This window comes from Syngnathoides biaculeatus, chromosome 7 (assembly GCF_019802595.1).
Source record: "Syngnathoides biaculeatus isolate LvHL_M chromosome 7, ASM1980259v1, whole genome shotgun sequence".
NCBI classification, from domain to species: Eukaryota; Metazoa; Chordata; class Actinopteri; order Syngnathiformes; family Syngnathidae; genus Syngnathoides; species Syngnathoides biaculeatus.
Window position 1 is genome coordinate 11,337,774 of NC_084646.1, and position 14,216 is coordinate 11,351,989.

Sequence of the window (14,216 nt, forward strand, 5' to 3'; positions counted from 1 at the left end):
GCGTCGTTCATACGAAGCTCTTCAGGACCAAAAAAAAAAAAAAAAATCTTCGCGCTGCTCAAATGCTCAGGTGAGGTTCGTGAAGGATCCAAACCACCAGAGCAAAATGTCTCCCGCTGGCTACCGAGCTACTTTCTGCCATCTAGTGGCCCAGAAAGGACTTGGCGCGCTTGTCGCCGGAAGCGAAACGACTTCGTTAGTTCCTTTAGTACACGTCAAGACAACATTTTAATGATCTATCGCATCGTAAAAATGCACTCTGGACATAAGTGAGTGGAATGGAAGAGTTTCGCCTCAATTGCGCCGCTCAGATTGTGTTGTTGCGCGCCTTGGCCGCTTGGGGGCACACTTGCGCCTTCCAACAGTTTGTTGGCCGCCTGTCAAGTTTCGCATTCCGGCAGCGGAAGCTACGTGCTTGTTTTGAAGACAACAAACTTCAAAACGCAAAATTCTTCTTCTTCGGTTGACTTTGACTGTCAGATTCTACTGGGAGTGGCAATGAATAACGTCTTGGAAACAGAATATTTAATAATTGTACACCTGTCGCCAAGTCAGTTGAGTTCGCTGCCTCCGGATGCTTGAACGAGGCACGTTTTGTTTTTTTTTTTTTTTTTTTTTTTTTTTTTGTTTTTTTTTTGCAGTCAAGAAAAATTAAAGATTACCAGAAGTGCAAAGAAGATGCCACATTGTCAGTTTTTGTGGTCTCCGTGCCCCGCATAAATTGATATCTTTACAGAGCTCGTCATCAAAACACGTCGTTGGCCGGAAGTGTCGGTCAAGCGAAGCGTTCTTCAAAAAAGTTCTTGGCCGGAAGTCGATTGGAGACTGCGTGAAAGTACGTCTTATCGCGGACCGCCCAGAATTTTGTCTGATACCGTTAAACATTTAGAAGGTGCTGGATAATGAAGGAATATACATTTAGCGTAGAGGAGCCATATTTAATGCCAAGTCCATGTTTTCGCCGATAAAAAAAATTGAACTATTACCCCACTTGCACTTGTCTTGGACAACTGGATCTACGTCCACACGCATCTGGTGAGTAAATCGTCAAGATTCATACGGAAGAGTTTGAAAGCGTAGAAAAGTCTGGACGCACGCAAATACTTTGTTGCTGGATCTGTTCTCGACGCCTGGTGAACGCGGAAGTGTGCTCGGCTACACGTTAACCTTTGCCAAAGGTCATTCATCTTTTCAGCTAGTATTCAATACAAATGGGAATATTGAAATAGATAACCCCAGGTTTTACACAAACCCGCATTCATTAACTACAATTAGAAAAAAAAAAAAGGACAAGCGAGTCGGCTCCTCTGCAACTTTTCCCCAACAAGTCTTTATAATGCCGAGTTGGCTCATTTGAGAACGACGCGTACAAAAAGTAAGACGGAGTCGGCTCCTCCGTACACGAAGCGTATCGTGGCCACACGTTAACCTACGTAAGCCTCTGTGTCACCGACGGTTTATTTTCTTTTTTTTTAAAAATATGCATTTACACGTACATCTGTCGGAGAGAGGTTGGCTGCGACATGCTTCCGTCTATGTTGGAGATGACTCCCTGTCTTTTGGGGTTTTTTTTTTTTTTTAATATGCATTGTTCTCAAATGAGCCATCTTGGCATTGTAACTACTTCTTGGGAATTTGAGATCGAGAAGAATAATTCCTTCCTGAAATAAGCTGATTACTACACAGGCGTGCGTGTATCTTGCTTGGGCACCATCCAGCACGTTTAATTGCCGAAATCCACCATCAATATTTTCATGTTATTCTATAGAATGACCACTTTGAAGATTTGTCGCGTCTGTTGTGACAAGCGATAGCACAACAGGTCTCGGGTACGGTGAACATTCTGCTCCGGTTCAACGTCCCCCGCGCTGTCCAGCGGCTCTCTTTGACCGCCAATATGGTGACGTCACGTGCACGAGTTCCATTGATGGGCCCCCCCCCCCGCCCCCACAATGTCGTATTCACATGAAATACAAGAAACGTTTGAAAAGTGAAGTCGATCAAGTGCCTTTAATGACTTAAGGACAGTTGTCCAAATGTGGGGGGGGGGGGGGGGCTTTACAGAAGGTCAAAGGTCAGGCGGGGATGCGGCTGCGAAGGTACTCCAGCACGGCGTCCGTTCCCTTGGCCACGATGGCGGCGCGCGGTGTCCGGAAAGGATTTCCCTCCAGACTCAGACACCTGAGCGACACACGCACACAAAAAAAATTCTTCAAAGACGAGGACAGAGTTGAGGTCCGAAAGAGCTGCAGCGGCGCCATCTACAGAGATCTCTTAGCCATTACAAAGAGGAATTGCAGACGCTCTTCCACGCGTCCCCGAGGAAATAAAATGCACGTGACGTAAATATCTGGCGTGCTTTCCGCTTGACTGCAAACTTGAAATAAAATAAACAAGTTGGAGGAAGCCCGCTTCAGTGTGGACGCCAGCCTTAAAGTCATCAAATCTATTTTGATAGCCACGTTGCTAAGGAAACCCTTTCCTAGCGGAGGCAAAACGTCGTCATTTTGAATGTTTTGAAAGCATTTTGGGTTTTTTTGAATGGCGACGCGTCGATTGCTGGCAGCGCAGTCACGGACTGGTCAGCGGTCTCGAATCACGTCCCGTCCCGTCCCGCCCCCGTGCAGCTTTTCTCTGCGCGCTCCGCCTTCCTCCCTCCAAAGACGAAACTGCGTGCAGGTGTGAATGTGAGCGCGAATGGTCGGTTGTTTCTATGGCGACCAGTCCAGGCCCGAAGTTAGCTGGGATAGGCGCAGGCACGGCCTCGAGACCCCTGTGAGACGAAGCGTTTTGGGAAAAAAAAAAAAAAAAAAAAAGACAAAGTGGCGGGTAGGGCAAGGACCCCCTTGACCCCCCCCCCGCCCCCCCCCCCCCCCCCCCACCTGAGAGTGGTGCACAGGCCCAGTTGAGGCGGCACGTTGAGCAGGTCGTTGTTGGACAGGTCCAGCGTGGACAGGCGGACCAGCCCCAGCAGGCGGGCGGGGTCCACGCCTCCCACCTGGTTGTTGGCCAGCAGGACGGTTTCCAGGGACGGCACGCGGTACAGCGCCTCCGGGAAGGACTTGAACCTGCGGCACCAGCTTTTAGCGCACGCTGCAAACGCGGTCGCGGGACCTTTCGGCAGGATTACTTGTTGTGGTTGAGGATGACGGAGTGAAGTTTAGTCAAGTTCTTCAGCTCGCCTGGCAAATCCGTCAGTTGGTTGTTCCTGCCGACAAAACGCGAGATGTCGTCAAGGGATCAGAAAATGGACAGTGAGACTTTTCTGCCGGTCTACTCCAGTGGCTACCGATTTCTGAGTGAAGGTGACTTTCAAGGATGAGAATTGTGGAAAAACACCAAAATGGCTGACTTCCTGTGCTGTCTGAGACGCTTCCAAAGTTCGCGGTTCTTGGGGAATTTGACTATGGCCTCACAATCGTCAAAAACTGCTCAATATCAAATTCCAGCACTCCGGACGTCAGTTATTTATTGCTGCCGAATGTCATGTGATGAAGTCAAACTGCCTTTGGGGGGGCTTCATTTCTACACAAAAAAAAAAAAAAAAAAAAAATATTGATCATGCTAATGCTAATGCTTGCGGGCGACTGCCATTGACGAATATACACGTCACCTGTGAACTTTTGGCTCCCGACCGAACGCGACTAACGCGCTAACAGTGAACTAAGCGCGCGGGGAACCGGAAACCTCAGCTGGAGTCACAGGTCTCACCAGGCCCCGCCCCTTTAAGGCAACACACAAATACTACAGATTGGGAGTCAAAGTACTCTTGGATACAAACGCCAATTATGTGTATATGTGTTTGGTCAAACTTGCATCCAAATTGAGGGACCGCTGCATGAAAAAAAAAAAAAAAAGAAGAAGAAAAATACTGGGGGAAAAAGCCCCACGTCAAGCTAGCGCCTCATTCCTGATTCCACACAGGGAGAGACCGACGCCAACTCGGTCCGGGACAAGTCGGACCCGGACGCGCGTCGCGGGACGGAGAAAACGGCCGCCTCCGGGCACGTACCCGAGGTCGAGGTGCACGAGGTTCGGCAAAGAGCAGACCAGGTCGCAGCGGACGAGTCTGTTGAACGCCACGTTGAGCTCCGTCAGCGACGCTCGCCACTCGGCCAACCTGCGAGCACGTCGACAATGCATCAAGCGAGTCGGCCGGGCGGCGGCGAGGCTCACCTGGGCGGGACGTCGCTCAACAGGTTCTTGCTGAAGTCGGCGGACGTGACGGCGTGCCCCGCCGCCGCCCCGAACAGCTCGTCCGGGATGAGCTCCGCCTTCCTGTTGCTGAAAGAAATGATGGCTAGCAAACGCTTGACTTCCTGCCCCGTTGCGCTAAGTGAAACTGGGAGCAAAAGGTAAAAGCAGACAACCCCCCAGACTTTCTGCTGGACACGTCTGCCGAATTTCACGCTTCTTAGTAAAACAGGCTTTGAGGGGCTGAATTTTCACAAATCTAAAAGGTAGGGACACCTTCCCTGGCGTCACGCATATGCTGTAATTCATTTTCAAAACAAAACTGGAAACAAAATAAAACGTACTTAATGTATAGCGTGTGTGAGAATGAGTGCATGGAAGGGGTTCAAAATCAAATATGCACGGCCGGTCACTACTTGGCGGATTTCACCTATTGCGCGGATGGTCCCGGCCCTAAATTAGGCCAGGCGGGCTTCTTCGCACCTTAACAACTGACCAATGCTAGAGTCTTCTTTGCGGGTCTACTCCCGATGGAGGCGTCGCCCAAATGTCTAACGTCAAACTGGTTGCGGGGTCCAGATTCTCAGACGGGTCAGCTGACCCGAAAACAGGGCGTGGCCTCGCTCACCTGTAGGCCAGCAACTTGAGCGTTTTGATGTTGTGCACGTTGACGGCGGCCTGGCTGGGCAGCGTCATGGCGGTGGGCACGTCGGCGGCGCTGTCGGGCTCCTCTAAAAGAGCACAGAGGTACCGAGCGCTTTTCGAAATGGGCTCGCCGCCCGAAAGTTTTGTCCGACGGGAAAAGCGTCGCCGTACCTTTCAATCTTCCTCTGAGGTACTTGAGAAGCTCAGCGGTTCCTTTCTGTGACGAAGCGGTTAGCATACGTTAGCGTGACATTCGCGCGTGCACGCTACGGGTTCCGGGTCAGAAATATCCTCAGAATAAATATGAAATGCAGATCTTTTCAAAATGCATTCAAGAGCTTGTTTGACAAGATCGAATTAATTTTTTTTCCTTCTGCGTTGACGCCGTCGGGCACGACAACAATCCTACGTTTTGACATTTCAAACTCAAATGCGGCTTGCGGTGCCGACGTCACGTGCGCACAAAACAGGATACGCATTTTGGGAAACGGATGTCCACGCACATCAGTCGCCTTTTGGCGGAATTTGCCATTTCGAACTCAAAAGAGGCCCTCTCCGTGAATCGGAGAGAGCCGATGAGATTTGCCCCTTTTCCGGGGGCGGTGCGGTCGCCGCCGCCGCCGCCGCCGCCGTCGTCGTCGTCAGAGGCTTTTTCCCAGTCCTTGAGCGCATCCACAAATGTCATTTGTGAATATGACGCCGCGGCGGACTCATGTGCGATCATGTCCGCTCGAGAGCGACTTTGGGGAAGATAAAGGGAAAAAACACTCCTGCTGTTGAGAAGTCGCGCGACTTACAAAGATCTAAAGGTCGCTCGCTACTTTTATTTCTCTGTAAGTGCCGATTGATCAACTGTTTGGAGGGCGACACTCCGCCTTTCACATCGAGCGCGGTTTGAAGCCGGCAGGTTAGACGTGGGTCTGGCTCAAGATGGAGGCCAGAACAAAAAAAGCAAAGAAACGAGGCACTACATTTGTGCGTCAACATTCTCTCTTTTTCTTTGTGATGCGCTGCCCTGCAGTAAACTTCCGATTGATAGCGCTTTGAAATGTGGCAATTTCCCGGCAACGGCACGTCGGGGTAAGGAAGACTTACAGTCAGCAGGTCCCTCCTGATCCCACGCAGAGGATTTCCCTCCAGCAGCAGAATCTTCAAGTCGGGCAGCAGGCCGAGCGACGCGGGAAGTCTGACGCGGAGACACGAAGGCGCCTTTTGAGACGAAAGCCACAACGGGGACGGCGGCGGAGGGAGGCCCCCCTCGGGGGACTTACGTGCCGATGTCGTTGTTGGTGAGGTCGAGGCGAGCGAGCGCGTTCATGGCGCTCAGCTCGTCGGGCAGCGTCTCGATCTTGTTGTCTCGCAGCTCCAGCACGGAGAGGGCGCTCGTGCCGGAAAGATGCTCGCCGTCCACGCTCTGGATCTGGTTGTTGCCCGCGTACAGCTCCTGCGACGACAATGGCGGCGCTTGGTTGACCGGCGGCTCCTCCAAAAACACGCAAAAAAACGTCCAGCGGCGCAAAGGAAATTGAAAGCAGACAAAACTGACACGAGCAGAACAACAATTTACTCTTACGTCCAGTTTCGGCCAAAAAAAAAAAAAAAAAAGTGTATTTTCTATTCAAGTAAGAGTTCCTTGAGAACATGCTCAACAATCTTACGTAAGATTTACAAAAGAAAAATATCAAACGATATTTATAAGGGGAAAAAAAAAACCTAATATTAACTTTATATTGACATAAAGATGTATATTTATTAGATTTTGTCTCCATGTGCCCTGCGATTGGCCGGGAACCAGTCGAGGGTGGACCCCGCCTCCAGCCAGTCGACAGCCGGGATAGGCTCCAGCACTCCCGCCACCCTCGTGAGGATGAGCAGCTAAGAAAATGGATGGGCGGATATTTCAAACTTCTCAGACCCAGACAGTTTTTAGCTAACATTAAAACTTTCCCTTTTAGCGTCCGCTAAACGAGTGGCCGCTTGCGCTTTGGAGTCCTGAAGCGCTTGCGAGTCGCACTCCCAAAGATTCGCCGCGTGGCGATTGATGGGTTCCCTCGGGCGACGGCGAATTACCTTGAGCGCGGGGGCGCACAGCGGCGGGAGTCGGCGCAGCTTGTTGTGTCGCAGGTAGAGCTGCTCCAGCGCCGGCATCTGCGAGAGGCCGGCGGGAACGTCGCTCAGGAGGTTCTCGCTACAGTCCAGCAGCTTCACATCTGCGCCATAAAAACAGCAACGTTCCGCGACGTGTACATCCGGAGTCGTCGGAGTCCAACACTTGACTGCCATTGACGAATATACACGTCAGCCAGCTTGTCCCCTGAACGGGGACACGCCATTTATGGCTGCTGGCGAGCCGGATAAAATACTGAATCCAAAAAAAAAAAAAATGGAGGCGTGAGCGCTTGTTTATTTGTGCCCTGCGATTGGCTGGCAACCAGTTGGGGGCGTGGCCCGCCTCCCGCCCGAAGATAGCCGGGACAGGCTCTGTCCGTGTTTTGCGATATTTCAATATTTGCGGAAGGTCTCGGTTCCTTTCTGCTGCGCCTGTGGCCGACACGCCGGGGGAGGGGCGCCTCAATTCTAAATCGAGATTTTTTTTTTTTCGGCAAAGAAAGAGACGGCGCGTCGACTTGTTGCTGTCAGAGTCGTACTTGGCGGAGGAATCGCTTACCGGTGAGCTGCGCCAAGTTGTCGGGCAGCCGGGCCAGCTTGTTGCGACACAGGTGGAGCTTCTGCAGGCGCCGGAGGCGGCCCAGGCCGTGGGGCAACTCCGTCAGCCGGTTGTCGGACACGTCCTGCGAGCCGAGGCCACGTGGACTCAAGCGACATTCGCAAACTCTCCTACTTGCGAGTTTTTCTTCAGAACGTCGCTAAAAGTACTTTGCTCGTTTGGCATTTTTGCACATTCATAAACATTGAAGCCAAGCCCAATAACGAGGGTGCGGTTTGGGCCGACCGGCGCCCCCTACCAGCTCAGTGAGCGCCTCCAGCTGTCCCAGCTCCTCGGGCAACGCTTCCAGCAGATTGTGCTGCAGCGTCAGGCTCCGGAGCCGCTCCAGACCGAAGACCTCCGGTGGCAGAGACCTCAAGCGGTTGTGACTGCCGAAGCAACAAAACCACAAACGCTCGTGACGGACGAAACCGGGCCACTTGAGATTTGCTATTTTGGGACTTTTTTGCAGAACATTCACTCGTCGTACAAAACGAGGTCAGTATGCGATCATCTTTTTTTTTTTTTTTTTTTCCCCTGTGTGCTGCACACGCATAGGAACAAACATTTAGAACAACCTTTTCAGATTTCACCTTTCTTGTTTTTTAATCTAAAGAAGAAATGTGCTTTTAAAGCCATTTTTCAAGGAAAAATCCAGGGACGCTCCTGATGCAATCGTTCAAAAGGGAGAAAAGTCACCAAACGCGGCGCCGGCCTCACCCGAGTCGCAGCCGCTGAAGCTCTCGCAGCTCCTCCAAAGCGCTCGGCAGCGTCTGCAGCTGGTTGTCGTGCAGCTGCAACAGCAAACGGCGAAATGTACGACGACCACACCAAAATAGATCGACCGCGTCGGAACCGTCCTCGGGGCGCCGACTCCACGCCAGCCGGACTCTTCCGCCTCTCAGCCCAGTTTGCGCTGTTGTGCTCCATTTGACCTTGAAACTACGTCATCTCTACTTTCATTTTTCATTGTACGGAGCATCAACACTTCCAACTTTTTCTGTTCACGTTTTAAGAGCTTTTCAGAATCCCAGAGGTTTAGTTTGGGTCTTGCATACTTGCCAAAACAGTCGAGACTGTGAAGCATTTGATATTTTCAGACATATTTTGGGCTTTTTCATGTCCCGTACGGGGTCGCCAGGAGTGCATCACTCCCCCACCCCCACCCCCCTCCCACGTGAGCCCGTCCGCGGCCTCGAACCTCTCTCTCTCTCTCTCTCTCTCTCTCTCTCTCTCTCTCCTCTCTCTCTCTCTCTGCTTATCGCGCGCCTTCAGTGAATCGGGCCTTGGGTCTAAAGCGCCCGACCTGGCCGGCGACCGGCGCGAGTACTCCCTTGATCGCGCGAAGAACCAGATTGTTCGTGCGATGCATACGTCCAGCACGGCGAGCGCGGGCAGCAGTCGGATGTCGTCGGACAAGCGGCTGAGCCGGTTGGACGCCAGCAGCAGCTTGGTGAGGTCGGTCTGCTCCCACCAGCGCTCCGACGCGCCGAACGACACGTCGCGATGGGCCTCCTCCGGCGTGTCCACGTTCAGACGGTACACGCTCGCCGGCACTGATGGGGAAAAAACATCAAGAAATTGACACGAGCGGCTACGGGACAAGCGTTTTGCTTCTCATTTGGCTTTTTTTTTTGGGGGGGGGGGGGGAACCAGAGATTGGCAGGTGTGGTCTGCTGTCACAGCATCTGCCACTGTGTCGACGTTGCCCTCGACGACAAGTTCCTCGCACATGTCAGCAATTGTTGGAAGAAGTTGACTGCAAGTCGCAACCATGCGGTTGCGGAATAGTGACGTCACTGCGGCCTCTTCGCTTCCAAGTCAACTCCCTTAACCTTTATCCGTTGGACCTCTTACCACACGAAGTAACGCAAACATCCACGCTGAGCTTTGACGCACCTTCCGTCAGGTTCCGATTGGTCAGGTCGAGGGTTCCGCTCTGCCGGGCCGCCTTGAGGAGTCCGTAGGGGACGCTGGGCTCGCTTTCGGGCGTCCTGAAGCCGCGGAGCGAGTCCGCCTCCCGGGCGCCTCTCAAACGAGACATTTGCGTTTCGCTTGGCACGAAAAGTTCACCGCCTTACTCGAAACCGGACCTCGCTCAGTTCGACGCCTTTCTTTAGCTAACCCAAGATCCGTGGCCAGCGAGGACACGCCCATTATGACGCGAAGCCAATGAGAGCTTTGGAGGCGGTCCTCGGTCTGTCAGTGAAAAAAACACAGAGCAGCCGTGCCCTCGGCACTCTATGCTGGATGCGGTTGCGATTAGGGGACCGGGAGTCCCTTTCAAGTGGAAAACTTGTATTTGTGTTGTGTACTGATAAAATTCGCTTTGGCGTTGACGAATCGGTAACCCACATAAAAGTCGGTCCAGTAATGAGCAAGTTGCAACTGACATTCTGTTGACGACCTTGCCAACATGGCCGCCATACGGCTCGCTGGCGTATCTAGTATTGACATCTATGGACCTGCCTATCGTAGCGAACGACGCTCACTTCCGCCCGCCAACCGCAACAATGTCGGTTCGTGGCGTCATTTCCGTTCCGTTGATTCCAGGTGTTGAGGAGCTCCTGGACGCCCGCCACCCGTAGAAATCCCTCAAACGTTCACTCCGACCTCTTAACACACTTCAAATACGACAAAAACGGCTTTCCTTTGGTAGCTTTCGGTCGTTAACGCCAAATTTATGGCTTCCGCCGCGTCCGAGTAGCTAAACAAGTCCGTTTCTGAAGTCAGGCGTTGCCTTCAGGGACGCTCTGTAAAGATAAAAGTCTGAAGTCGTCCCATTCGTGACGAGTCTCCAAGCACGGACTTCAGGTCAGAGTCCGAAGTCCCACCGGAGCAGGTGGCAGCATTCCGAGCACGTCACGCAGAACCTTTGGCGGACTTTGCTCGCTGCCTCCAAAGCGCAAAAGGAAGTTCAGCATGATTTTGCTTTTGGTCTTCTTGTGTGCGCTGCAAAGTGCGGCCCGGGGCTCCACTCACAAAGGTCTGCTTTGATTTAATGAACAAACGTTTTGTGCTCACTTAAATGGCGGCAGCGCATTCATCGATCAGGTCAAACAACTAATCTCAACATCGTTGGCACAAACAAAAATGATGTCAAATATATTACAATAAATCGCTGCTCTTTCTGGGAAACAAAACATTTATTGACATATTTTTGTTTCAGCGGATTCAGGACAAAATTGCTTTTCCTTTTTTAAATGTTGGTGACGCAAAATACAATACTAATACAATCTGCAATCCGTGAAGTCACCCTTTATTTAATATTTTACAAATAATTATTTTTTACAATATACAATGATTTGATGAAATAATGACTCCAAACCAAAATGTTTGTACAACCTGTATGTACAAAATTGATGAAGCTATTTTTCCCCTGATAAATTAATGAATGTAATGCTTTTGAGCGATCTTTAAAGGCATTCCGAATATTGTGTTATATTGGTCATATAAACGTGACACTCAAACGCCGGAAAAATAATTTCCATCTTTCAATCAACAAACAAAGTTTCTTTCTCTTCTTCAGTCATTTGCGGCATTTGGACCAAGTTCGACCCAAATGAATTCTACGTTGCGTGATGCGACGCTGCCCCCTAGCGTCCGTTTTTAGGTCAAATCTTGTGACGAGGAGTGACGTCAGCCCCCTTCTGAAATTTAGGATGTGGCAAAACTCAAAAGACATAAAAAAAAACCGTCTTTGGGTTCGGGGATCAAGTTCTAAAATACGTTTTTTTTTAATAGTAAATGCTATCATTAATGGTATTTAAATTTTTATAATAGCTTCTTTTAGTTATAAAATAATTAATTCCCTTGTTCAGTTTTTTTTTTATTCATGATATTAATTCACCAATTGTTTTGCAAAAAAACACATTAAAATCGTTAGTTGTACTATTTTAAATATACAATTCTTCTTTTTTAAATGATTAAATCTAAAAACATCTACAATGGTTTAACAAATTCATCTAATTTGTATGAATTACAAAAAAAACCCCAAATGCAATCAATTCCCGCAGGCTCGTCGTCCGCGGTGACGCTTCAGCCGTGGCTGTCGGGCCTGACCGCCGTGGTGGTCTTCCTCTTCGCCGTCTTTGTCTTCCTGATCCTCGGCAGACTCTTGAGGAAGGACAGGTCGCCCCTTTCACGCACACACCCGCAACAATCGACGCTTTCCCAAGTGTTGGCAGCGCCGTCGCTCTGGTGCTTCATTATCATTATTATTATTATTATTAGTTTTTTTGTTTTTTGCTGGTTCATGTTGAAATTTTCCCCGACCGACCACGATGTCGATTGTGTACATTTCCAGACGGCAAGTCGGCAGATAGCCAAACGCTCCTCCAAAAGAACCCAAGTGTGCTTGCTTCAAGCTGTTGATTGCACACTTTCCATCTATTTTCAGTTGCGTATACTTTCCTTTTTTTTTTTTTTCTTCATGACAACTCGAAATGAGAACTGCCATTGAGCTTGCAGCATTTATAAACCTGTAAACAAGTGATTGGAACACAAAAGGTGCAACAACTCACGTAGACAGAGGTGCGCTTTTGTTTTTTTTTTTTTTGCTCCTTTTCCATGAGCAAAACTCAATCGGATCTGAAATTGTTTTCCCACATACGCAGAAAGCCTGTTTTTTTTTTTTTTTTTTTTTTTAAACTCCTTCTTCTCTCCTCTTTATTTATTTCTAAATCTGTGTGAGCGAGCACTTTGCCTTTGCCGGAATAGTCGATGCATCTTTGTGAACGATATTTGAGAGAACGTGGAAAAAGTCTTTGAGTTCAGCGCATGAAAAATAGGAGCAAAAACATTTCTATTCGCCCATCGCAATACTCACCGGCTATTCGTGTATTCTCTTCCCAAAAAAAAAAAAAAAAAAAAAAATCAAATTTTGTACGATCTTGTTGCAACACCCGCAGAGCGGAAACGAGCGGCCAGCCGCCTTCGCGAGGGAATCCGTCAATCCGATTTGTCGCGAGCAACGTTCGTTAGCGGCTCATTGACGCGCGCGCGGTCGTCTTGTGCAACAGGGATGCGGCGGCGGCGGCGGACTCCTTCGGATTCCACCACGAGGTCGGGGGGCTGCCCGAAGGCCGAGAACACCAAACCAGATTGTAGGCCCGACGCGGGCCACGGCCTTTCGCGTCAACGCTTTTCTTGTTTTTTCGGGAAAAACGCTTCCCATCGAGTCGGGACGCTGAGTACAACGCAAATAAATATAGAATACAGACATTTGCAAATACTCATTTGATTCCACTACAAAGATATTTCCTGTTCAAACTGACGAATCAGATTGTTTATTGTTGTTGTTGTTGTTGAACCCATCCCGAAAAGCGGCAACCAACGGCCAAAGTTGAGGAAGGCGCATAAACAACAGAACGCAACATCCACGGCCGAAGTGGCCAGCGTCAGGCCAAACTTTGCAAAATAGTTCCGTTTTCTTTGCTGCTTATCCTCACAAGGGTCATTGGGCAGGAGGCGGGCGGGGTACACCCTGAACTGGTCGCCACCCGATCACAGGGCACGTGGAAACAGACAACAGCTGAACTCACAATCACACCTTGGGCCAATTTAGAGTGTCCAATGAATGTTGCCCGGTTTTTTTTGGAATGTGGGAGGAAACCGGAGAGCTCACCCGGAGAAAAGCCATGCGGGCACGGCGAGACCAAGCAAACTCCACACAGGCGGGTCCGGGATTGAACCCGGGACCGCAGAACTGTGAGGCCAACGCTGACCCACCATGCTGCTATACTTTAGAACCGGTTAGAACGTGTGCCTCACAGTTCTGAGGACCTGGGTTCAAATCCCGGCCCCGCCCGCGTGGCCTTTCTCCGGCCGCTCCGGTTTCGTCAAGAACAAGTCAATAGGAGACTGAATTGCCCGGAGGTGCGAACGCGACCGCTCGTTTACGGCCGGCGACCGGTCGCCTCCCGCCTGGAGATGACGAGGACGAGCGGGGAGGAAAATGGATGAAAGGTTCATTGTGACCTTTCGATGGCTGACGCCCGCGTCGGTCGCGAGCGTGCCGCTTGGCAAATGTGGACTTTTGCGCTTCACGTGACAAAATGGCTTCCCGGAAGCGCTCCGCGTGCGTCCGTATTATTTACCCCAAAGTCGACGAGCGTCTGTCGTTTTGTGGGAGGCAAATCAAACGCGCTCTGCGTGTGGTCCCCACCCCCTCAATTGCTTCCTGTGCGCGTGATTGGCCGCTTGCTTACACTCGCGGAGGCGGGACCGTAAGCCGAGGGAGGTGATTGGCGGCTCGTCCGCTAATTAGAGGACGGCAGGACGTCAACGTCAAGAAGGGCGGCTGGTGTGCCGGCGTGAGGTCAAAGGTGAATTGCCCGCCTCCCGCTGTGGCTCTTGGGCGCAGAAGTCCAACGTTTCCATTTCCAGGAAGAACACCCGCTGCAGAAGAAAAGCAAAAAGAAAATGTGGACGATTGAGACCCCAAATCTGTGAGGCAGACGCGCTGACCACTAGTCCGCCGCGCTGGCCTCGATCCCACTCGAGGTCGTCAATCCAGCGCTCGCGGATGAAGAAAATGCCGACTTTTGCCCGCTACTTTGTTTACGTAACGACCCGCTGGATGGACTTCGTTTGCGTGTGCGGGAAGAACTTGATGAAGGTCCAAATCTTCTTGGTGACGCCCCCTTGCTGGGATCCAGAACTTTTTTTG

The 14,216-nt window shown here is 50.7% G+C and overlaps 1 protein-coding gene across 2 annotated transcripts; it reads right to left on the reverse strand.

Moving 5' to 3' along the window:
• Window positions 1–1,991: 1,991 nt before the first annotated feature.
• lrrc40 (leucine rich repeat containing 40) lies at window positions 1,992–9,726 on the reverse strand. 2 transcript variants are annotated; one of them, XM_061825934.1, is made up of 15 exons: window positions 9,446–9,726; window positions 8,921–9,102; window positions 8,267–8,340; window positions 7,806–7,935; window positions 7,508–7,631; window positions 6,910–7,049; window positions 6,111–6,322; window positions 5,935–6,025; window positions 5,011–5,056; window positions 4,823–4,925; window positions 4,177–4,284; window positions 4,013–4,120; window positions 3,131–3,208; window positions 2,883–3,068; window positions 1,992–2,181 (listed from the first exon to the last, which is right to left on the reverse strand). In XM_061825934.1, exons 1-15 carry the CDS (start codon window positions 9,588–9,590, stop codon window positions 2,076–2,078), a joined length of 1,833 nt encoding a protein of 610 aa, XP_061681918.1. In that variant the 5' UTR covers window positions 9,591–9,726; the 3' UTR covers window positions 1,992–2,075. The 2 variants fall into 2 exon arrangements, with proteins under 2 accessions (XP_061681918.1, XP_061681919.1); XM_061825935.1 differs by having other exon boundaries at window positions 6,111–6,283; window positions 9,446–9,719.
• Between the last annotated feature and the right edge of the window lie 4,490 nt (window positions 9,727–14,216).

Bases quoted from the DNA above. Each gene is read 5' to 3' on its own strand.
- lrrc40 (XM_061825934.1), bottom strand. From the start codon at position 9,590: ATGTCTCGTTTGAGAGGCGCCCGGGAGGCGGACTCGCTCCGCGGCTTC. The intron at 6,026-6,110 runs GTAAGTCCCCCG...TCTCCGCGTCAG, and splicing joins ACCAACAACGACATCGGCAC to ACTTCCCGCGTCGCTCGGCC. The intron at 4,285-4,822 runs GTGAGCGAGGCC...CATTTCTTTCAG, and splicing joins CTCAAGTTGCTGGCCTACAG to CAACAGGAAGGCGGAGCTCA.